Source organism: Uranotaenia lowii, chromosome 2, assembly GCF_029784155.1.
Source record: "Uranotaenia lowii strain MFRU-FL chromosome 2, ASM2978415v1, whole genome shotgun sequence".
Classification (NCBI taxonomy): domain Eukaryota; kingdom Metazoa; phylum Arthropoda; class Insecta; order Diptera; family Culicidae; genus Uranotaenia; species Uranotaenia lowii.
The window spans coordinates 140580430-140605315 of record NC_073692.1 but is presented as its reverse complement, the minus strand read 5'-3'; the positions used below and the strand labels follow the sequence as shown (position 1 = coordinate 140605315).

Below are 24886 nucleotides of genomic sequence, written 5' to 3'. Positions count from 1 at the left end.
ATCAGCTTGGTAAATGAAAAAATTATGCTTCTTATTATTACATTTCAGTCGAAAGAACTATAAATCAGATTTTGATAATATTTTTGCATTTCAATTTTCACAGGGTTCTACAGCTGTCGAAATTGCTCTTAAATTGTGTTGAAAACAGTTACTTTCAGTAGAAAAATTATTGAAATGCACTTGACTTTCCGATCGATATGCATCCAAACCAACGTTTCTGAACTCTCTGGAGCCACTTGTAGTGCAACTTTTAATATTTTGTTGTCACGCCATTTAGCATATGCTTGAATTAATTTTGATTAACCATTGTCGAATTGTCATTGTTAGATTATTTTTTTTATAGCGACTAAATAGTGGCTCCAGAGAATCTAATACTCAAAACTATGTTTTTGCAAAGATAGTGTAACGATAAGTAAGCAGGTGATTTTTCATTTCGGTGGCCATTTGGAGATTTCATATAAATTGGTATGGTAAAACATAAGTCTGTTTTCACAAACTTTAAAGAATCCCTCTATAAAATTTTTATTTTAGAAAATTGAATGCTATCTCCACATGGCTTCTATTATTAAACAAGCTAAAAAATGTACCTGAGAATTGGCAACCACAATAAATAAGCACTCACAAATTGCATCAGTGGGAAATCTAGAGTTTACAACAAAAATTAGCTCATAAGTTTAAGATCAAAGTTATGTTGTGCTCTTTCACATGGGAAATTTTCCTGAAAATAGAAATTAGTCACTGAAACACAACTACTTTGCAAATGTATAGCTTGTGGCGTATCTTGGGCCAACTATATTTTATTGCTTTTATACACATTCATAATTTAAAATACACATGTTTTTTTTCGATTATAGTCGTTTCACCATCTTTATGGCATTCGCGACTTTATCAACGTTACAGTTGGCGGATCGTTATTGAAAAATTTATCCGGTACACGGTCTGGTGTTCGATGTTTACTCTTGGGCTCGAACTCGTGGACATCGGCTCAGGAGACAACAGATTTGCCAACTGAGCTGTATCACAAGCCCCTAATAGAACTAAATGAATTATAAACTTTGCGTGTTATTCGGTCATAAAAAAAATACTTTTTTTTTAAAGTACGAGCTAGGGTAAATGAATGTTAAAAAAAATAATTCTATTGCGTAAGAACAAAACCATTTATTATTTTCAAATTAACACTTTTACAATATATAACACAAAAGAAAAAAAGTGGCCCATGATACCTCACTTTCCCCTACCTTTTCTTTATTTTAAAAAAAAATCTTAAAAGCTTTTGGCGTCCTGTTATACAATCTTTCGTCAAATTAGGTGTATCAGCTCTTCGCTTTTTTTTCAAATCAGAGAAAAAAGAAGAAAACAATTTAAAAAAATTATCGGAAGTTTAATCTACTAGCAGACACCGGGAAAGTTGGTGATTGAATTTAACCTTTCTTTCCAAGGCGTTTTCCCATTTTCTATAGTTTTGTCAAAATGTGCGGAAATTTATTAGATTAATTTAACTAGTTTCCAACATTTTTGAATGAAGTAAGCTTAGAAGCTTAGAAAAACCAGTATTTTTTGCTGCGTTTGAATATTCCATTCAAGCTTAAGACTTAAGCAACCCTATCTCATGGTCAGACCTCACTGAAACTTGATATGTGACCTTCTGGTAAGTTAATGATCAATTTTAACTTAAGGGGGGGGGGGAGGGGGGGGGGTAGGGTCTTACGGGTATAAAAAAACACCATTTTCACGATTTTTTTTTTCTAGAGCTATCGTTCAAACAAATGTATTCAAATTTTTTGCATTATACAAAGCATTGTTAAAAGAACATTTAGTAATTTTTTCGTAGAAAAATATTGAAAAATGAGCCGGTGACGGAGCACTTTCGAGGATGCCTTTTAGAAAACAGGATTTGCGGTGGACACTGTATCTCAGCACAGAATCATCTGAGGTCGAAAAATCAGAGCAAAATATTTTAAATAGATGTTTTTCTGGACCCCAACGTTTTTATTTAACTTAAAATTTTTTTTATGAAATTTTCGTGGCTGTTTGAAGTCAAAATCACGATTTTTCACGAAAAAATCCGCCATTTTTCACCTGTAAAATCTCCCCAAAGTAAAAAAAAACAAAATAGAAAAACGTTGGGATCTGGTATTTTATATGTAGAAAATATGTTCCAAATTTGAAAAGAATCGGATAAGTAGTTTTCAAATGACGATGTCCACGGACTTTAAAAAAGTGCTTTCGAGAAAAACGCGTTTGAAGTTTCTGCTCTTGCTTTCTTGCAGTATTAGATAGGAGGAGATAAAGGCCTATAACTTCAACAGTTTTGCTTCAATTGACTTGAAAATTGGACACAACATTCTTGAAATGTTTTACAATAAGAAAATAAAAAAATAAAAAAATCGATTTTTTGAAAGTGTTAGACCCTACCCCCGGCGAGTGAGATTTATAATATTTGATTTTTCCCACACTACGACTGTGGTTCGTTAAATTATTCAAAAAGGCAAATATTACTGATTCAGTAAAGTAACCATAACTTCTTCAATTTTCATTGGATTTTGATAAATATCCACTTGAAATCTTTAAACAAAGGGTTGACATTCACGATCCATAGAAAATAAGATTTTTAAAATGTTACCATCGACTCTTAAACTGTCGATACAACAAAATTTTTTCTCGAAAATGCTTTTTCTTTTATTATTTCTATATCACAACCAGTGCTCGAAACAGTCACCATCATTGACGGAAAACTGGTTGAATGTGAAAGGAAAAACTCTGCCTTTGATTTTCTTCGGCAGTCGATGAAATAATCTTCGTTTGGAGAAGGTGACCTTCTTGTTGACTGTGAATTTCTTCTCTTTTGTTTCACCATTCGTTCCACAAAGTCGTGACAGGATCAAAACTTGAAATATCATTCAGTTCGTTCCTCTTTGAATGTGTCAGCCCATCATATTTGCTTACGTTACTTTGCATGAACCGTAAAAAGCGAACAAAATTAATAGCGGCTGAACGGTAAACGATAGACATTTTATGTCTTCGAGACAATTTAGCTAGGCAACAAGGACTTTGGCATTCTAATGAAAAACATATTATTAATTCATCTAAAAGGGAGATAAAAAATATTTAAAAGAACCCTTAGTTTAACCACTTATTTATGAAACAAAGTTGTAGATCGTGAAATTTTAAGGAGCTTACTTCTTGACATCATTTAAATCGGATGAAAAATATTAAAGTGTCCAGCATTAAAAAATGTTGAAATATCTCTGTTATTTGTGGAACATTTTCAACAAAAACAACATAATAATATATTCAGCAATGGGTCAGTGTTTATATATTTCAGAATTAAGGAAAAAAAAATTAAAGTTTATAAAAACTACAACAGAAAAAACACTGAATGTGAACTTCCTAAGCACATTTGGTTATGTAAAAAAAAACATAATTTGTTTGTAATTATATAACTAAGCTTCTGTGAATTGTGAAAAAAATGGGCTCCAGAAGATTGGCAAAAACAGATAAAAATTTCATTATATTTTTTATTTTTCCGAACTTATTTGTTATTCATTGGATTTCTGTGATGTCCTCGAGAAAGTTTCTTAAAATTGTACGATCAACAACTTTGTTAAATGCATCAGGTGTCTACACAAAGTATTCATACATTTTTTTTCAACTCCCTTCTAGGTGAATTAATCTTCTATTTTTTAATATAACATGAAATATCTTATTGCGTGATTTAATTCTTTCGAAGACTTCAAGTTTCTATCGTTTACCGTTAAGTCGCTATTAATTTGATAGCTTTTCACCGGAACAACGTTCAACTTTTCTCAACCGGATTCCATTCATTCAAAATCAGAATGACTGAGTTTACAGCGAAGCTCACAGTCATGTGCTCGAAGTGACTGTGACCGTTAAAATTGAATGGGAAGATGAGCAAAGGAAAATTGAAAACGCTGCCAGTCAGAGGGAGTTTTTCGAGTGAGAGAAGGCAATGAAGGAAACGCAAACGTTTAACTCTGAATGGAGAGAAATTTCACATTCACGCAAGGCTGTCGATATTTTTAAGCTTACAACTACACTCATATCAAAAATACTGTTAATCATATGCAAAAATGAAGTTCAAAGATTATTTTCCAAAATTTAACATTTGGAGCATAGCTCAAAACTGTTCTACTGAGATTTTTTTGAATTTCTTCTTTAGATTCAGCGTTCGATTTTTCATTAAAACTTTGGGTCAGTCGATGAAGTTTACGATTTTTTTAAAATTTTGTTTACTTGTGTTTTTGAACTTTTTTCAGTTCAGTTGCCTTGTCAATTTAAAAGAGGATTTTTAAATTTGTAGCTTATATGTATTTTTGGTAACCAAATAAAGAAACTACGCGCAAACAGGCTGGACCCCTATGGACATGGCTAAAAAGTTAGTAGAATTGAGTGGTTAAACGGATTGTGTTCATGATGTTTTGGCCTTAAGTTGTCTCATATTTGATTTCTCATGTTTCTCTAATAGCTTTGGAAAAAATATGAAAAGTTTAGATTTCAAATATTTGTTTTTTCTTCTTTTTGATAGGAGTTAAACTTAGGGTTGCCATCCATCCCGCAAAAGAGGGACATGTCCCGCTTTTTTTGGAAATATCTTACCGTCCCGCTTATATCTCAAATTGTCCCGCTTTTTCCTGAGAAAACTTGTTTGGTAGACTTACCCTGCTCCGATTCTACCACTTCTTAATAGTTGGTTCGTGCTTGATAAAAACGTTTCTTATAAAATTTCTCCTCGATTATTTTAAACTCCTGCAAATTTTTTTTAATCTTCTTTTATCCATTTATGATTTTCAAAACAAAATATGTTCTTTCTTAAAGAACATGACATTCGCCGTTATGACTGTAAAAGTTAGAAAGTTTCACTGATTTACATTGGAAAACATTAAATTTAGCCTCAATTTTAATTCATCGGTTCAATGATCATGCAAATATTATGTTTTTTTACCTCAAAATTAGTATAATTTTTCAAAGTTTTCATAAGACAAGATTAAATAAGTCGTTTGGTTCTTAGCATTTAAGGTTGTCAGAATATTTTCCATACCTAATCTTAAAACCTGGCAAAATCCGGGCATCTGATTTTTAAATTATCAACCCAAAACCCGAGCAAAAACCGGGAAAATTAGGTCAGAACCACGGAATTATTCAATAAAAATAAAAAAGAATACACTTGAAAACATATTTTTACATCAAAAAATATCAGCAAATTTAAATTGTGTTTTAGTCTTCCAAAAAACTGTTCATGATTATTATTAATAATCTTTCTTAAAAAAATTGTGTTTGGACGCAATAATAAATAATTATGATACATCAATTCAAGTTATTTGGTTCAATTTTGGAAATAAAGTGAATAAATCTGTGCAAACCAGGCACAGGATCGAACCTTTCCTAAATTTTGTGTCAAATATCCGGACGCGTCCGGGTTAAACTGGGCATTCTGGCAAGCTTATCTTAGCAGCAGCATAGAAATTGGGTTCAGTTAAGCGTTCTTTGAGCACGTTCTAGCGATGTAATTTTTTTTTTTGAAGAAAACGTTCTTTAAGTTGCTTCCAAATGATGATGGCTCAAACTTCTTCTCGAGAACTCTAGTAGAATCTCTTGAATATAAAGCTTACGGAAATAGTCAAATTCCGGATAAAATAGAACAGGACTACCGAAAGATAAAAAACACAATTTTCAATCAATCAAAGAATGAATGGACGAGTTAAATCAAATAAACTTGGTAGATGATCAAAAACCGCGTTAAAAAAATATTAAAACGTTCTTTTTTTCGGATTTTAAAGTACTCTGAAAAACAAAACTTTCGATTGAAGTTTTCGCAGTTTACAAAGATGGAAATTTTCTTAAGAATTCAATTTGTTAAACGATTTTCATCAATTCGTACTTTATGATTTTCTTTGAACTATTTTAGCTGAAGGAACATACACATATCCCAGCTTACATGAAATCGTAATAGAATTGATAATCCAAATCGAATATTAAGACATTTTAAATAACCATCGCAAACAAGTTTGTATTGAGTGATTTTCTATCCTTCATTTACGACAAGTCTCACTAAAAAAAAGAAAAAAAAATGAATCTGATAGCAGTTTAGTCAATTCGTTAATATGTCTAAAAATTTTGAGAATATGCTAGTCTAACATTAACGATTTGAGTGAATCGATTAACGATAAATGGGCGGTCCATCAATTAGACACTCTATCCGATCTCTCCCTTTCTTCCTTTGACCGGTTCGTAAAAAGAAAATCTCACCTATAGAGCTATAGCGCGGGTCATATTAACTGATGAGTTGGCATCGTGGTAAGATAATGGACAGCAATCTCAAAGGATTGGAGTTCAAATCTCGTTCGAGGATTATTCTCCGTTTTACTTAAAATCGTTTATGTTGCTTTTTGTGGGGAAATCGAATCGTTTGCATCTTGTCATTATTTTTCGCCTCCACTTTTGTAACAAGATGCTATTATGACAATTTTAATACAATCTTTTCAACTGGTATATTTGTTTGAATTATTCTGTTGTTTCTACAATATACTTTCTTAAATGTTTGCTGGGATATTTGGGAATGGTAATAAAATCAGGTTTTAAGAGTTTTCCATGTGTCCTACATTTTTCGTGAAATGTTCCGCTTTTTTCTGAAAGTATCTGATAAGCCTAGTTTAACCCGCAAATATTTATTGAAAAACAAATTCTTATGCATTCGTATTTAAGAACTTGAAAATGATAATTAAGTTTTCTTATTGACATTCGAAAGTTAAGTTACGGCACTCATTTTTAATAGGTAACCTAATAGGTTTTCAACAAAAATTGACTAAATATTGATGGTTAAGTTAAAAGGAATAACAGATCAATCAAAAGTTTAAATAGTCAGAGCAAATTTCAGAAATTTTTATAATGAGTAGAAAACCATACCGGGTCAGCTGGTTACAAAACAGTTTATTGCACACAACACCTCTCTCACTTTTAAAATATGGTGAAGGTTCCTTTAGGTGCATAAAAAGACAAATATTAGATCACTCAAACATAAAATTTGATTTTTAAGAATGTGTTGACATTACGAGATGCTCTAAATACAATAGATCCAATTTGTGAAAGCATTTCTCTCATAAATGGAAAATTAATTTCAATCACATCACTAATAAACATCGCTTTAAGACTAGTCCATCATTAAGACTCAAATGATGAACATCCAAACTAAAGCACAAGGTTCACAATCAATTCGGATAAACAATAGAACAGTATCACACTGTCAAATCGTAAATGAAATGAACAAATCAACTATACTGCTTTGATGTTAACATAAGCGTCGTCGTTGACATGATGTTAGGAGATTTGAGGTGCATCGCGAAATGGGAGACAAATTAAATGTCACACCTTTTCCACTAGATACCAGGTGTTCACGAAAATGCTCCACGTTGCCACAAAGTTGCAACTCATCGTTACCGCAGGTCAGACAAACCGACAGACATCCAACCGGGTGACAGGTGACAAATTTTTCAACTTTACTCGACTAATTCCCATGTCAAATTTACAATTCCCGGGGACCCGGGGGCCGAAATGGAGGGAGACAGCTTGTGAATGATACTGGCTTTCGGGTGGAAAATGGCACCGTTTTTGGTCCGGTTGCATCTTTGTATCTGCTTGATGGTGACAGGGATTTATTCTAGATAGTGTTCGAATATTGCAGACATTTCGTCCCTTCGTTTTTAGGGTTGGTTATGGGTGAGAAAACAGGATATTTTTTATCCATTTGTTTCGATTGTAGATGATTTAATATCTTTAAGTCATTCGCGACTTATGTATAAATATCAACGATGCAGTTGGCGGACAGTGATTGAAAAACTTATCCGATGCAACTGTGTTCGATGTTTACTTTTGGGTTTGAATTCACGGATATCGGCACATGTTCACATACATGTTCACTGTTTGAAGGGAGCAAAGCCACAGACAAATCGTATTCCGATAGTATCGTGTTCTTTGTATTGATTCAGGAGGGGCAAATTTGAATATTTCGCCTGCCATTGGTGCTGCGAAACGTTATGTCATAGATATGGTATTGATTGTTTGAATCTTTAATGAACGGCAGCTGGTTACAGTTCTTCTTTCTGCATATTGTCATAAACGCAAATAATCCTTGTTTTGAAATAGGATATGACCATCTATAAATTACGAATAAGTTTGACATGTAGAGTGCCATTATGTTCAGTATTAGTTTCAGAAGGATTAATGAAGGTATGTCATAGCATTATTAACAAGTAAAAGCTTGAATAATTCATTCATGAAAGTTGTATTTGAAGCTCAAATATATTGCTTATGGCACTCTACTCTAGAGTCTACACATTAAAACATTCATAATTCAAGTCCTTTTACATTTGCAATTTATACCGCCCCATAGAGGAATAAAATGAAATAATAGCTATCCACAGTTTCTGGATTATCGAGGGAAATAACCCAAAACGTCTTACAAATAGATACAAATAGGTAACATATCGGTATCGTTTTTTGAATACGGCGAATGCGCCAACTGTAAACAAATCCAGATTATCACATTAATGCGTTAAACTCTTTATTTTACATCCGAAAATATGATCTTCTTTTAATTTTTCTTATTTTAGTGAAGTTAAATTTAATTTTTTAAATAAGGCGAATAGCTTTTTTTTATGAGTGTGTAATCCCACAGTTCATTCGCCCATTTCCCCTCAAAATTTCGTCGCGAACAAAAGGGCGAATAGTTATTTCGAGATAGCAAAAGGGCATTGAAGTTTTTTAAATTTGTTTTCCAGGACGAGGAGATGTAAAAATCAGTATTTATAAGATCGTTGAATGTGCTAATGTTTTAATGTGATCATTTGGACCCGCTTTCAAGCCGAAATTTGCTTGAATATTGATTCTATAATGAGTGATCCAAAAGGCGAACAGTCATTCTGCAATTCAAAAGGGCGCTCCAATTTGGCGAATCTACAAAATGAGAGCACTATGTCTGTGGTAAAAGGGCCCACAGTTACATTTATTAATTTTTTGAAGTAGTTAGTACGTTAAAGCTATATTTAACGATCGGGTGATGAAATTAAATCAATTTGAAAGCATTTTAGCGACTTATTTAGGAAAATGATTGTACGCAGCTAAATAGGAAATTGATTTTATTTTCTGAAACTTGAAATGCGTTTTTCTCAAAACAAAGGTCTTGGCGCATTCGCCGTAATCGAAAATCAATACCGATATGAATTGATTGCAAGAATTCGGTCTAAAATAATGTAATGGGTTTAGAAGAGTTTTTACTCGATGTGACATAAGATATCCTAAGTCGCACTTTAAGTGCTCTGCAGTTTCTACTTTGGTTTTACAAAACCGGCACATCTTATAACTGTGTTTGTTAATTTATTATTTATTATTTATTTATTTATTATTTAAACCCATAAGCCATTCATTTTTTTTTTAATTTTCCCAAGTGAATTAAAACAATTTTAAGTGCACAAGTTGATACTCCACAGATAGTTTCAGGCTGAGTCATTGGCCCTTCAGATCCTCTCCTAGCCAGTGTATCCGCTCTTCCATTTCCTTCTATGCCGCAGTAATCTGGAACCCAATTTAAGTTCAATTGGTTTTGTATTAATAGTTGTTTAAAGCGTTAATACATTTCCATACTTGTTTTGAGCTGCTCATTGGAGCTTCTAGAGTAGATTGCCAGATTGGCCGGATATATAATACAACATTTGGGGACAGTCCGGCCCGGCCCGGTTGCCTGATTCTCATTGAACAAATCCAACAAAAAAGCAAACTGTGTTGTTAAATTTTTTTATTTATGCCTCCAAAACGAATTTTTTCTCAGCAAGTTTTATAAAAATATTTAATCTCGAAAGGTGAAGAGTAGGCGTATGCTGAACCGTCAGCACGTGTTTTTTTTTCGTCCTGTTAAAAATTTTACTAAAATATTAAAAAAACTATATTTTCGAGGAATTTCAAAACAAATATAGTCAGAAAATGTAGAAAATGTACGAATACAGTGTTTTTGAGCTACATGCGCGGGTGAATCAGGAGGAGCCGTTCGTGAGCTACCAAAGGAACCGGTCGATCCTATGTTTTGCTCCATGTGCGTAGTTGGTTTGACAAATTTTTATTACAAACATACAAGTTATGCAAGTTAATACATTTATTGTGAACAAAAAAGAGTTTTAAGTTTAATGGCGAAACAAGAAAAATTTTACAGCCATAGGTTTCGTAACGAGCTATAAATTAATCTGAGGTTTAGGTTTCGTAACGAGCTATAAATAAATCTGAGGTAGAAACTCATTCAGTAGATTTTGCAAAAAAAAGATAAATATTTTTTGCCACTGACAACTCGTGATCAAACTGTTAAATTTTGTGACTGCTGCGATCCTTTCAATTTTTTGGGGGAAGTGCAACCAACAGGGTTGCTGAAATCTACCTGAGAAAAGATGATAATCATCATGAGCAGAAGAAATGAAAGCTAAGTATAATTCCTGCATCTTTTTTGCTTATTTTACATAATATTTTATACCCATTAATCTTTACAATATTCAATATATGTTTAAGGGAATGTAATAAGTCAATTGTTTATGAATCTAGGTCAAAGTCGTTTAAAAACCTTTCGAGTTATGAACATGACTCGTAAGGTTTTGTGTTCTTTTGATGTTTTTTTTTTGTTCTTTTTTCTTTCCAAGAGCGAGTAAAGGCGCTTTATCCTTGGTCGATGACCAGAAATGATTGTACACTGAAATCCAAAACAGTTCAAGAAATACAAAATAAGCTTAGATTTCTTATGTTATTTTATTTATTACAGCAAATTCTTCAAAATACTTAGATTTTATGATTTCTGTGTACAAAATAAATCATTTCCAGCCCCTCAGAATGACCCAAGTGATTGGGCAAATTACTCTAGGTAACGCAGGGTCTTCATCAAGGAGCATTTTTCTTAGCATGCTTCCAACGATACATACTCTGCCCACTTGAAACGTATGGTACTGGTGGTCCACGTTTCTTCCTGTTCCTGTGTTCCAGATGTCTCTGCGTTCTTTGCTCCATGGTAGGCCCAACCATGTTGTATTTTTGGTCATTTTAATGTTTTAATGTTAAAATAATTAAAAACATGAACAAATACAAGAAGAATAATAACACATTTGTTATTCTTTGGGACTCAGACATAAGTTCTGGCTATGGAAGTACGATTAGTGATTAGTGAATATTTAATCTCGAAAGGTTTTTTGGAAGCCTAAAATACGATTTAAAATCTGTCCATGAGTTTTGATGAAAAAATATGTTTTTAATTTTTTTTCTTCATTTATGTTTAGTAATTTCTGGGTTTTGACCAAATTTTCCCGAATTTTGCCCGGATTTTTGGTTGTCAGTTTTGAAATCAAATGCTTGGATTTTGCCAGGTTTTTAAATAAAATTGTCCGGATTTGTCCGGCCCGGATACGTGCTGAAACAATTCTGGCAACCTTATTTTAGAGCCTGTAATGCTGCTTGGCAGTCTGAGATTATGCATATATTAGCGTGCCTATCATCATATTTAAACAGATTTCCACCCAAGAGTAAATCGCATGAACCTCTGTTTGAAAAACTGTTATCTCACATCCCATAGGAATCGAGATGTTTACCCCTGGGCCATAATTGCCTGGCACTAGCATTGTTACTCATTTTTGAGCCATCAACGATAAAAGATAGAGATCCTATTTTAGTTGTATGGCGAACGAGTGTTAGTAATTCGTTAATTTTGAACCTATCCAATATTTTCAAGTGCCCTTTGAGCATTCAAGTTTGTCATGAATTAGATTGTTTTATCGTCAAAGCTGTGCAGATGAATGAGACGATTTTGACGCTCCTGTTTTTGAAAGACATGTTACTTTTTGCAATTGGGCCAAAGGCTACAGAGGATAATCTGATCCAGGATATAGGGTATAGATATATAGGATATAGGATTAAGATCCATGAGATCAGATTAGCCTTGAGTCCCCATGATTTTCCAAAAGTCTTGTTGCATACCACAACTACTATAAATACAACTTCTCGTTGAGAGTAAAAAGGCTTGATTACTTTAGATTAACGAGGATTTCTGTAAATAATGTTGGAGTTATTTGTTGTATACTTGATCCTGCGACAACTTTTATTGGAACCATTGAGATAAATGCTCCAAATTTTAACAAATTACAGTCCGGAAGCCTATTAATAGGCTTTTTGTTACTATTACTTAAGTTTTGCATTACTATCCCAATAACTCTATGTTTCTTGAATTGAAAGACGTTGGCGATTTACAGCAAAACTTTTTGATATGCAGTGCCAACTAATTTTCGTTTACGGAACTAACAAAAGGGTGAGGATAGCTGTTTTTAAACACGACAGTGAATATGAATTGATTTAAATATTAAGTATTTTTCATAAACTGCATCATTTTAGAAATTAACAAGGGCTGGATCTGGTAAGAAAATCTTCAATTCAGAAGATCCATTTTTTTGCATACGCAAATACAATTTTTCATGTGCTTTTGACAAAAACTAATTTTTATTTTGAAACTTTTAGATTTAATATAGCAGAAACTTTTCTAAAACAAATCGGCTTGTTAAACATGACAATCTGGTTCAACAGATTGAGCTTGAATTTGAAAATTTAATATCCTCTCGATTTTTTCAATTTTTGAAAACGGAACCATATAGGAGGAAAAACCTCAAATCGAAGGACACACACATGTAATTGAAAATAACTTAAAACAAATTTTCCATATCTGTACAGTTTTCTTATGCCAAAAGAAGACTTATGAAAAATATATATATATATATATATAATATCTATAATGCTACAGGGATGAACATAAATCCTTTATGAGAAATATGGCCAAAACGTTCGTGAGTCAGATTTATGAAGCTATTCGATCATTCAGAACTTTCTTTTCTATTTCCTCGTCTAAAATTTATTTAAAACAACTGAACGGAATGTGAAATCACAGTTTTTTAAGAGCTCGGAGAGTTTTTTTTTATTAACAAATAAATAAAATTGCCAATAAATACGCTAGAAATGTAGAAAACCAAACCATTTATTTCTATTTTATCATTAAAATAAAAAATTATCATTAAAATAAACCGAAATAATCCGAAAAATCCTCCTCTTCTAATTTTTCGGTTATTTGTAACGACTGATATTTTTTGGCTCTTTGTTTTCAAATGTTACCAACCAGGCCAGAGGAAGAAAACAACATAGTTTTATAGATTGTCCGACGTTTCGGCATTTGATCTTGGGACTTTTTCCATAGATAACTTGCATCTTACTGTATATGTTCCTGATTATATACCGTGTGAAGAGAATTTCTGCTGGTTTTAAACATTTCTTTCAGTAAAAATGGTTTAAATCTGGAAACTCTGTTATTTGATTCCTTTTTACTGAATTGCCGTTTGGAAAACAAATGACTTTTTATTAAATATTTGATGTATTATTATAGTTTGAAATAATTAAGAGTATGGGAGAATGGGGATGCTTTATCTCTTTTTCTTATTTTCGTAATATCTTTTTGCGAAAATTTTGCAGATCGCCGTCTTTGCATTTTCTGACAGTGTGTATTTTCAAGTTTATATGCTGCAAAAGTTTGATCGATAGATGAATCCGTTGATGATTTAGAAGCGTTTTCGTGGGACTAAAATATTGTGATATTTTGAAAGTTAAGAAGACTTGATCCCACATTAGAGGAGACTTGATCCTTTTATCAGGGTGCCCTAAGCTTTTGCAAAAATTATGAAAAACCATAAGATAAAAGTTCGATTGACATTTTTGGCCATATTAGATTTCATGACACAGTTTATAAGTGTCAGGCATAGATAATTCAAATGTTTATGTACTTCCCTATTTTACCCTGCATTTCAGGATTTTTTTTAAATTTTCCTTTAAAAATCGTTTGAAACAGTTGGAAATGATGTGTACATAAAAAAAAAATTGAAACTAAAATACGATTATTCACTTTTTTCATACATTAATTGTTGCAAATTTATTACTTTATGAAACAAAGGGTTAAAGGCGCAATTCTCGCATTTTGAGATAAAAGTCCTTTTTTGAGTCCGTTATATCAGGAAACTATTAATACCTATAAATATCAACAATTTCGTGCTTGGCAATAATCAACGTCCATTCAAAAGAAAAATATATTTTTTGAACTTGAGGGATTTAGTGAAACCATAACATACATTTTAGAATTTTTTTCTTGAAAAAATAGAGAGATTACATTTTTTTGAAAATATGGCATAAAGAAGTTTATATTATATTCTAACAATTGACGTATTGGAAAAAATATTTTTATTGTTAATTTTTCTATGTGGGAAACATTTCAAAATGATGAAAAAAGGTGAAATCATATTTTGTTGGACTTTTCAAACAAAGTGAAATGACCAAAGAAGCAAAATATCCAAATTATTTTCGAGATAACAGGTTGTTTGGCAAATATTTATAGAACATTTGATTTATTTATGTGAGACATTGCAGTTCCGAGAATAGCTGAGGGATCAAGTTTCCCCAGGGAAAGTATCCTTATTCTCATCCCCTTCTGAATTAAGCCTAAAAAAAGTTTAAAAACGTCGTGACCATATGGGCTCGTTTGCAGTAGAAGGTTGACTTAATTCAATTTTAATCAATAACTAAACCCATTCCCTTCTGTATAATATTGTTCAACCTTGTTTTATTTTGTATCTTCTTATTTTATTCTTTTTTTGTAGATCAAGATTCATTTTCTTAAAATAATGCTGTCCTGTTGTATCATTTTCGTTTTTTTCTTGATTTTTTGTTAATCATAATTCTTCGACCTTATTTATTACATTTTTCTTGTTTTGTCTGGTTTTATTATCTGGTTCTTCTTATTTAGTTTTCTTCGCCTTGTTTCGCATTGTTTTGTCTTGCTTAGTTTACTTCTAGCTTGCTCCGTCTAGCTTTTATTTGTTTCAACTTTTTTTTTCTATTATTTTATCATGTTACCTGATTTTCTCTTAAATTGCATTGTTTTATTTGAGTTGAACTTGTTTTATCTTGTTCTATTTTGTTCTTTTTTCTTTATGGATTTCTATATTCAAAGATGGAAAGAAATTGAATGATAGATTTATTTTTGATCTCCATGTTTAAGTATCCCTTTTCTCTTTTTCCTTTTTCTTTTTTGTCTATCGTATTTTTGAATAATCATCGATGAACTTTAAACTTGAATCCTTTAAACGAATAAATGGACAACAATGTGAAAAAAATCTTCGGTAATTAAATTTAAACAACTGTTGTACAAAAAACTAATAGTTTCCTAGCTCCGTTAAACTTAATGGTTTGAGCCGTTTTAAATAAACGAATTGTAAAAAAAGATAGATTTATTTTAATTTGGCTGCGAATAATTATTAAAAAAATAAAGGTTCATCTTTTCCTTATAATCGCACAGGTCTTATATGTACACATTCACTTATAGCGCTATTGTTGAATATGATTCGGCTCACAAAACGTTTGCATTATGATGGCTAACCTGTTTAATATTTGAACAAACACAAATAGTATTTTCAAACATTGAAAATAATACTTATGGCCATACAAGATTGATTTATTAATCATTAGCAACAATGGTTTTTCAATAATCACCCAAACAAACCAGCAATTATTCAAATCTGATTACCAATGAAACTCCCATAAATCGGTGTGCTTAAATTGTTCAAACACCACCCCAATGCTCGCAAACCATCACCAACCCCCCCACAGAGGCAGTAATAAAGCTGAATAATGCATTTTCCGGGCGGCTTAAATTTAAAAGTCAAATGAAGTTATTAAATTTTAATCCATATCCCACCAGCTGGCACCATTCGGAATGAGTAACAACTGCTGCATCCTAAACAGCATCGTCGTGTTTTGAGGCCAGATTACCGGAGTCCTACGAATTTCCATTGCGTAGGCCATTTTTAGACCTCCCGGGCTTCCACACATATTGCCGAACTGGTGCCGGTTTTGGTTCGAGCACCCAAGCTAACTGCTGCCTGGCCTGGCGGATCGGACGAGACGGTTCCCTCGTCGTGGACCAGCAGTAATAGAACAGAAATTTCCATACGTTTGGAGCGTGTATTTGTGTGATTGTATGTGTATGTCGTTAACTATGTGGGCTACTTTGAAATTTACATCCAGTTTAAACCATATCATGTAGCAGCAGAGAATTCTGTGATCGAATTCGCCATCCGATAGTAGCTGAAGTGGGAAATTGGCGAAATGAAAACTGTAATCCAATGATTCGGTCGTTTAGTTTAGCACGTCGGCTTCACCTTTTCCCTGGAATGTATGCTTTTAGGTAGATAAACGAACTCGAGCTATGTACCAGCCTATTAGGGATTAAACAAAGCAAAATTTGACCTCACTAGGCAGGGTTCGTGTGCTTTTGAAATTCGGGTCGTATTAATGTTTCGCATGTAATGCTCCAAACTTGCTCTACGACGACATGTAAATCGGATACGTTTCACAACATTAAGGAGATACACCCATCCAAACGAGAAAAAAAACTCCATTAAGGTGGCTCCAGAGAGTGAATCAGTCCGAGACAGACACGCCAAATCAATGTTGCCCCTAGGGTTGCAAAACAGCTGTTCTAGACTTCGATATAGGAAGGTACAGGTAGAAACGCCATCAGCGTCGAAAAAGACTGCCGTCAACGCCTAATGAGTTTGAACATGCGATATCCTATTCCTGTCACTAATGACTATGATTGTTGACACGGCCACATCTGCACGAGCAATCTACTCATTCGACGAACATGACTGGGTTAAAAACACCGCAGTAGGTCTAGTGACAGATCAGTGACAGAGGTGCAATTTGATAGTAAGAGGAAGAAAATAAGGGAGAAGAAGAAAAGGAAGTTGGGAATTAAAGCGTGGATTATTCGTAGTAAGTTAAAAACTTCTAAGTGTCGGAGATAGTTTATTAATAGATAATAATAGTAGGATATAGGACCTCATTGAAAAGATTCTAACTTGCAATCTGCAATCTGCAATCAGGTATGTTAGGTAAAATCCCAACCAACCCAATCGATCTGTAACAAATTTTTTGATAGGTTACATCCTCTATGCGCATCTGCCGTAGGCAAATCTAAAGTTCGTTGAGCCCTCACACCAAGTGCTGTAAATTAAAAGAGCTCAGCATCGACAAACGTAACCCGAAAGTAAGTTATAAAAGTTCCGTTTTGTGATTGCGGTTGAACACATCAAAGTATTCGTTCCTCTTTAGGGTTTCCGAATCGAGTTAGTTTGGGTAAGGAGATCTCAAAAACGATCAGCAATAACGTGCGTTAATTATTTACAAAGCAAATGTAAGTAGCATTAAAACAAATTATAAAATAGTATCGCTAACAACTTCAGTAGCTTGAACAGGTTTATAAACTGCTCCCTTCAAATAAGCCAATTTAGAATTGGAAAGAAAGGCAGTGGATAGGGTGACCTAGTGTCCATAATTGGAGTTGCAGTAACACTAAATAATTGTAAGTTTAAATCGAAATAATTGAAAGTATCTGTTATTAATCCTTAACATACATTCCAGTTTGAGCTGTATAAAACTGCTACAAGAACGGTGTTCTTATTGAGATCCGAAAGAGTTTACTCAACAAACTCAAAAATTATTTACGGATCAATCCTCCAAATGGAAAGTACCAGCGGACAAGATTACACCCTAACTCCCTGTGTAAAATGTGGAAGCGCTTCGACCCAAAATGAGGGCATGGTATGCTGCAATGGATGCGAAGGATGGTTCCACTTCCGATGTGTCGGAGTTACCGAATCCGTCAAACGACAAAAAAAGTGGTTCTGCCCTGCCGAACTGTGCCAGCAGACCTATTCAAAGCTGTTACGGAAACAGGAATCATCAGCAGCGGCACGAAAAGCAGCGTCGGCAAAAAAGGGGGACGGATCGGAAAAGTCCAGCAAAAGGTCCGAACATCAATCTAGTTCCTCCGACGAAGACAAACGTAAAAGTCAACAGGATGAACAGAAGGCACGAAGCAAAAAACAAGAAGAAGATCGCATTCTGGAAATTGAACGGCAGGATTACGAAATTGCGTTCAAGGCTCGACAATACGCTATCGAAGCCGAGCTCCGAGAAAGAGAACGAGAATTAGAGAGGGAAATGATGGAAAAAGTTCTTCTCGAAAAAAAAGCAGACGTGGAACGTTTAAAACAAATGCGTAGCTCGTTCCAAGAGCAAATGAATGCTGTTGACGAAGAACTGGCACAATTAACGATCAAAGCAAATCAAACGGCACCTTCCATCCAACAAAACAAGAAAACTTCAACACCGCTGACTAGAAGAAACAGTATGTCATCGATTAAGTCTGTGATTCCGGTATCGAAGAAAACTTGTCCTCAAGAATCCGATAGTTCTGATGATCCTAAGACTTGCGCTTCGAATGACTCGTCGGTGGCAAGTGAATCTGAATCTGAAAGTGATTGTTCCATATCAACAAACATATCCCCTCGTAGTAGACCAACCAGAGCTCAACTGGCAGCGAGAAATGGCCTCACCCGGAAGCTTCCTCATTTTTCGGGGAAAGCTGAGGAATGGCCACTCTTTTTCAGCAGTTTTACCTCCTCAACCAAAGCCTGTGGATACAACGATGTCGAGAATCTCGTTCGGTTGCAAGAAAGCCTAACAGGTACAGCCCTGGAGAGTGTTCGTGGTCAGTTACTGTTTCCCCAGCTGGTTCCTAAAATAATGAAAAAGTTGCGCAAGTTATATGGTCGCCCTGAGTTGCTGTTGCATTGTTTTACGGAGAAGGTGCGGAAGTTACAACCTCCTAAAGCCGATAAACTTTCCACATACATACCGTTTGGTAATGCTGTCGAACAGTTGTGCAACCACCTCGAAGCGGCCCAATTACAAGCCCATCTGAACAATCCTACGTTGATTCAGGACTTAGTCAGTAAATTGCCTTCAGGAGATAAACGAGAATGGGTTCGTTATAAGAAAAGGAAATCGACCGTCAACCTCCGCATATTCACCAAGTTTATCTCAAGAATCGTCGACGAAGCTTGCGAAGCAAACGTTGAGATAGAGTCCATAGGGGAAACGAAAAATATGAATAAACTGAAAGGCACCGAAAAGTTTTCCGTGTTTAACCACAATTATGACGACGGCGAGAGGACAACTGCTCAGAGTTTTCATTCTCAAAAACCGTGCAAAGTGTGCAATCGCACAGATCACAGACTGCGTTTCTGTGAGGACTTCAAAAGATTACCTGAAGCAGAGCGTTTTGAGATTGTTAACAAATGGAAATTGTGTCACATCTGTTTAAATGAACATGGTAGGTTGCCCTGTAGGTTTCGGAAAATTCGTTGCGACGTAGAGCAATGCCAGGAAAAACATCATCCACTACTCCATCCATCAGGAGAGATTGTCTCTTTGAATACACATTCTCCAAAAGATACCAAGATCATGTTTCGTATGATGCCGGTAATACTGACGTTTGGAAATCAATCGATCAACACAGTCGCATTTTTAGACGAAGGTGCCTCAGTCACGCTTATGGAAAAATCTCTAGCCAAAAAATTATCGTTGAAGGGTGAAAAAGAACACCTCACTATCAAATGGACAGCTGACATTTCACGGATAGAGAAAGACTCTATGCGAGCAAACGTAAAGATATCTTCCGTCACCGATGGGAAAAAATGGCTTCTTCAAAATGTTCGCACCGTTAGCGAGCTTCTCTTACCAAACCAAAATCTAAATGTCAAGGAATTGATCAATCAGTACGATTATCTGCGGGGGCTATCAGTGCAATCGTACGGAGGAGACCGCCCGGGAATTCTTATCGGCTTGAACAACCTCAATCTGATTGCACCGTTGGAAACTAAGGTTGGCAAAGCAGGAGAGCCCATCGCAGTACGATCCAAACTCGGATGGACGGTCCACGGGCCCGTAAAGGATTATGTTTCTGGCAATGCGAATGATTATTTCCACGTTCATGCAGAGCCGACAAACCAAGAAATTCACGACCTCCTTAAATTTCAATATACATTAGAAGAATCGGTTTTCAAAACTCCTCGTGAATCCCACGAGGATATGAGAGCTCGAAAAATTCTCGAGTCAACTACGGTAAGAATCGGCGATAGATATGAAACTGGCTTGATATGGAAAACAGATGATCCACATTTTCCGGACAGCTACTGGATGGCTTTAAAACGCTTTAAACAACTCGAAAAACGGTTCTCGTCGAATCCGGAGTTGCACAGCAAGGTCTGCAAGCAAATCGTCGACTACCTACAAAAAGGTTATGCCCACGTCGCCTCTGCAGATGAAATATCATCAACGGAACCTCACAAAGTTTGGTATTTGCCTCTGAATGCTATCACCAGCAAAAGTAAACCGGGAAAAATTCGTCTTGTGTGGGACGCGGCTGCCCAAGTGAACGGAACATCGCTTAATTCTCAGCTTTTAAAGGGCCCAGATATGCTCGTGTCTCTACCGGCTGTTATTAACAGATTCCGGGAGCGTCGTGTAGCGTTCGGTGCAGACATTATGGAAATGTATCACCAACTCCGGATAAGAAATGAAGATAAACAATTCCAACGCTTTCTCTTCAGAAAAAATCCCTCGGAGCCGGTGCAGATTTACGTTATGGACGTTGCAACCTTTGGAGCAACCTGCTCGCCTTGTTCCGCTCAATACGTGAAAAATCGTAACGCTGAAGAATACGCTCCAAACTATCCAGAAGCCTCAGCAGCTATCATAGACAACCACTACGTAGATGACTACTATGATAGTGTAGATTCATCTGAAGAAGCAATCGAACGGATCGCGCAAGTGCGTCTCATCCACAGTAAAGCTGGGTTCTATATACGAAATTGGGTATCAAATTGTAAAAAAGTCCTCGAAAGCATCGGCGAAGTGAAAGTAGATCAACAAATCCACTTCAACAAAGATAAGCAGACTGAAAACGAACGTGTACTGGGCATTATATGGAACCCTCAAGACGACGCCTTTTCCTTTTCAACTGCCCATCGACAAGATGTTCTGAAATACCTCAACGGAGAATCCAGACCAACCAAACGGATTGTAATGAGCTGCATCATGGGATTTTTCGATCCCCTTGGCCTTCTGACTCCGTTCACTGTACACGGGAAAATCCTGATACAGGAACTCTGGCGGGCGGGCTGCGAGTGGGACGAGACCATAAACGACGAGTCGTGGGAAAAGTGGCAACGCTGGATTTCGTTACTCCCTCTTGTAGAGCAAATACAAATAGATAGATGCTATCTGGGAGACCTTCACTCTAAGGACGTGGAATCAATAGAAATTCACGCGTTCTCTGACGCTAGTGAGCAGGCATATGGTAGCGCCGTTTATTTTAGAATTTCGTCAGCGGTAGGAGTGAAATGTTCTCTCATAATATCACGAACCAAAGTAGCACCGTTGAAGCGAATTTCGATCCCGCGATTAGAGCTGATGGCAGCATTGCTTAGCGCTAATCTAGTTAAATCTGTTCTTCAAAACCATAGCTTGAAGGTTGAGCGTTGTTTCTTTTGGACAGACTCGCAGACTGCCTTAAGCTGGATTCAATCGGATCCACATAAATTTCAACAATTCGTTTCGTTCCGAATATCGGAAATCCAAGAACTTACAAATATCTCCGATTGGCGGTGGATAGCGAGTAAGCAGAACATCGCAGATGTACTCACCAAATGGGGAGTGGGTCCACCCTTACATTCCAACAGTTCTTGGTTCAAAGGCCCCCCGTTTTTATATGAACCAGCGAACCAATGGCTATCTGAAAACCAATCGCTTACTTGTACACAGGAAGAAATGAAATCGGTTTTCCTTAATTACCACGAATGTCACTCTCATAAATTCGTTATCAATGTGGAAGATTTTTCTAGTTTAAATCGATTACTTCGTGTCCTGGCAACCGTTTACAGATTCATCTGTAACTTAAAACGAAAAAAAGAACAGAAACCCATATGGTGTGTGAAAGCGGAAAAAGGGCTAGTGAAGTTGATTCTGGCAAACCTTTCTACGGTAATATGTCCACTACAACAAGAGGAACTGCTGAAGGCTGAATTTGTGCTGTGGAAAAACACTCAGTTAGAAGCCTTCCCAGACGAAACCCACATATTGTCTAAAATTGAAAGCGGCAGCAGAAATTTAGGTAAGCCACTTATTAGTAAAACTAGTCCCCTGTATCAGTTGACTCCTATTATGGATATCGAAGGTGTTATTCGCGTGGGTGGCCGCTTAGCCTACGCAGAACACATACCCTTCGATAAAAAATACCCTATTATCTTACCAAAAAAACATGCAGCTACTCGTTTACTAATACAAAGCTACCATGAACGTTATGGACACGCCAATCGCGAGACAGTATTCAATGAGTTAAGGCAAAAGTTCTACATTCCGGGTTTACGCACAGCCATTCAACAAGTAGCAAAACTTTGCATTTGGTGCAAGGTATACAGATGTCACCCGGAAGTTCCCCAAATGGGCCCTCTGCCTATACAAAGAGTTACTACTCAATTCGGTCCCTTTAGCTCAGTTGGAGTGGACTACCTAGGACCGATCGAGGTCACTGTAGGAAGACGTAAAGAAAAAAGATGGGTAGCAGTGTTTACTTGTATGGTTATACGAGCTGTTCATTTAGAGCTTGTCTACAGTTTATCAACTGAATCCTGCCTTATGGCTCTACGAAGATTCATCTGTAAACAAGGAACGCCAAACGAATTCTTTTCAGATAATGGCACTAATTTTGTTGGGACGTGGAACGAACTTCGCAAGAAGATTGACTATGAATGCGCTGAAACAATTATAAGTTCTCATATCAAGTGGACTTTCAATCCACCCGGAACCCCTCATATGGGCGGCATATGGGAACGAATGGTTCGTTCAGTTAAAGAATCATTGAAAGCTTTCGACGATGGTCGTAAACTTACCGACGAAATCTTATTAACAACTTTAGCGGAAGCTCAAGATATGATAAATATGCGTCCACTCACCTATGTACCCCAAGGCCCGGCGGAAGAGGAAGCTTTAACCCCCAATCATTTCCTACGGACGGTGAAGAAAGCGGATGGCGACCCTGTTGACGAAACTCAGTTATCAGATGCACTAAAGGATATTTTCAAGCGGTCTCAATACCTGGCCGACCAAATGTGGCAGCGGTGGTATAAGGAATATCTTCCAATGATAAACAGACGTACTAAATGGTTCGAGGACCGAAAGCAAATAAGAAAAGGCGATCTGGTATTGGTGGTTAGTGGCAAGAATCGAAAGCAATGGGTAAGAGGTATCATCGTTGAATTGTTTGAAGGACCTGATGGGCGCACTCGGCAAGTTCTGGTACGGACCGCAAAGGGAATCAATCGTCGAGCAGTTGTGAACTTGGCCGTTTTGGAGTTAGACACAGGAAGTAAGTCCGGACAGCCAGAGGAGTCACCGGAATTACGGGCGGGGGTGTTGACACGGCCACATCTGCACGAGCAATCTACTCATTCGACGAACATGACTGGGTTAAAAACACCGCAGTAGGTCTAGTGACAGATCAGTGACAGAGGTGCAATTTGATAGTAAGAGGAAGAAAATAAGGGAGAAGAAGAAAAGGAAGTTGGGAATTAAAGCGTGGATTATTCGTAGTAAGTTAAAAACTTCTAAGTGTCGGAGATAGTTTATTAATAGATAATAATAGTAGGATATAGGACCTCATTGAAAAGATTCTAACTTGCAATCTGCAATCTGCAATCAGGTATGTTAGGTAAAATCCCAACCAACCCAATCGATCTGTAACAAATTTTTTGATAGGTTACATCCTCTATGCGCATCTGCCGTAGGCAAATCTAAAGTTCGTTGAGCCCTCACACCAAGTGCTGTAAATTAAAAGAGCTCAGCATCGACAAACGTAACCCGAAAGTAAGTTATAAAAGTTCCGTTTTGTGATTGCGGTTGAACACATCAAAGTATTCGTTCCTCTTTAGGGTTTCCGAATCGAGTTAGTTTGGGTAAGGAGATCTCAAAAACGATCAGCAATAACGTGCGTTAATTATTTACAAAGCAAATGTAAGTAGCATTAAAACAAATTATAAAATAGTATCGCTAACAACTTCAGTAGCTTGAACAGGTTTATAAACTGCTCCCTTCAAATAAGCCAATTTAGAATTGGAAAGAAAGGCAGTGGATAGGGTGACCTAGTGTCCATAATTGGAGTTGCAGTAACACTAAATAATTGTAAGTTTAAATCGAAATAATTGAAAGTATCTGTTATTAATCCTTAACATACATTCCAGTTTGAGCTGTATAAAACTGCTACAAGAACGGTGTTCTTATTGAGATCCGAAAGAGTTTACTCAACAATGATAATTCTGAAAGCACACACACATACACAACAAGCTTTATGGCACATCCTTGAATAGACACTACTTCTTGGTGCGTTGCCGGTTATAAAACAACATGTGACCGAGAATTTTTTGCGCTTTCGTTCACTTTTATTAGTTTTTTTTTACTGTCGGAGAGACGAAGCGTTTATTATGTTTACAAATTATGATTTACAAGCAGTTTGAATCAGCAAAATCATCACGCCATGTTAATTCTGTTTAAGGTGGTTTAGTTGCACCTTTGGCTTCAGCCTTGTTTGAATTTGGAACTCTCAAAAGTTGTTTGTATTGTTTCAAACTTTGAGTGGAAACAGTTTGAACTATTGAAATTTCTTAAAAATTGCGCGAAATATCCAGTTTAAATATATAAATACAAACCCTACTGAATCCAAGAACTAGTCTGGCAGACACTTATCCTTTCTCCCGAATTCAAGAACAGAACATACCAATTTATTTTAAAGCTAGCAGCAATCCCAAAGACCGTAAGTTTCAATAAACCCACTCCCAGCTGATTGCTACCCGGTGGGTTA

General features: G+C 35.8%; 2 protein-coding genes across 3 annotated transcripts in view; one reads left to right on the top strand and one right to left on the bottom strand.

Annotated features, from left to right (window-relative positions):
* The window catches only part of LOC129746956 (prohormone-3-like), a 169585-nt gene that overhangs the window by 103106 nt on the left and 41593 nt on the right, over positions 1–24886 (bottom strand). The gene's annotated exons all lie outside the window — the stretch shown is intronic.
* LOC129741907 (uncharacterized) lies at positions 17647–23517 on the top strand. Its single transcript, XM_055733721.1, has one exon. The coding sequence runs from the start codon at positions 17647–17649 to the stop codon at positions 23515–23517; it is 5871 nt and encodes a 1956-aa protein (XP_055589696.1).

What these genes read in the sequence shown, in the direction of transcription:
- LOC129741907 (XM_055733721.1), top strand. Translation starts at nt 17,647, where the DNA reads ATGGAAAGTACCAGCGGACAAGATTACACCCTAACTCCCTGTGTAAAA.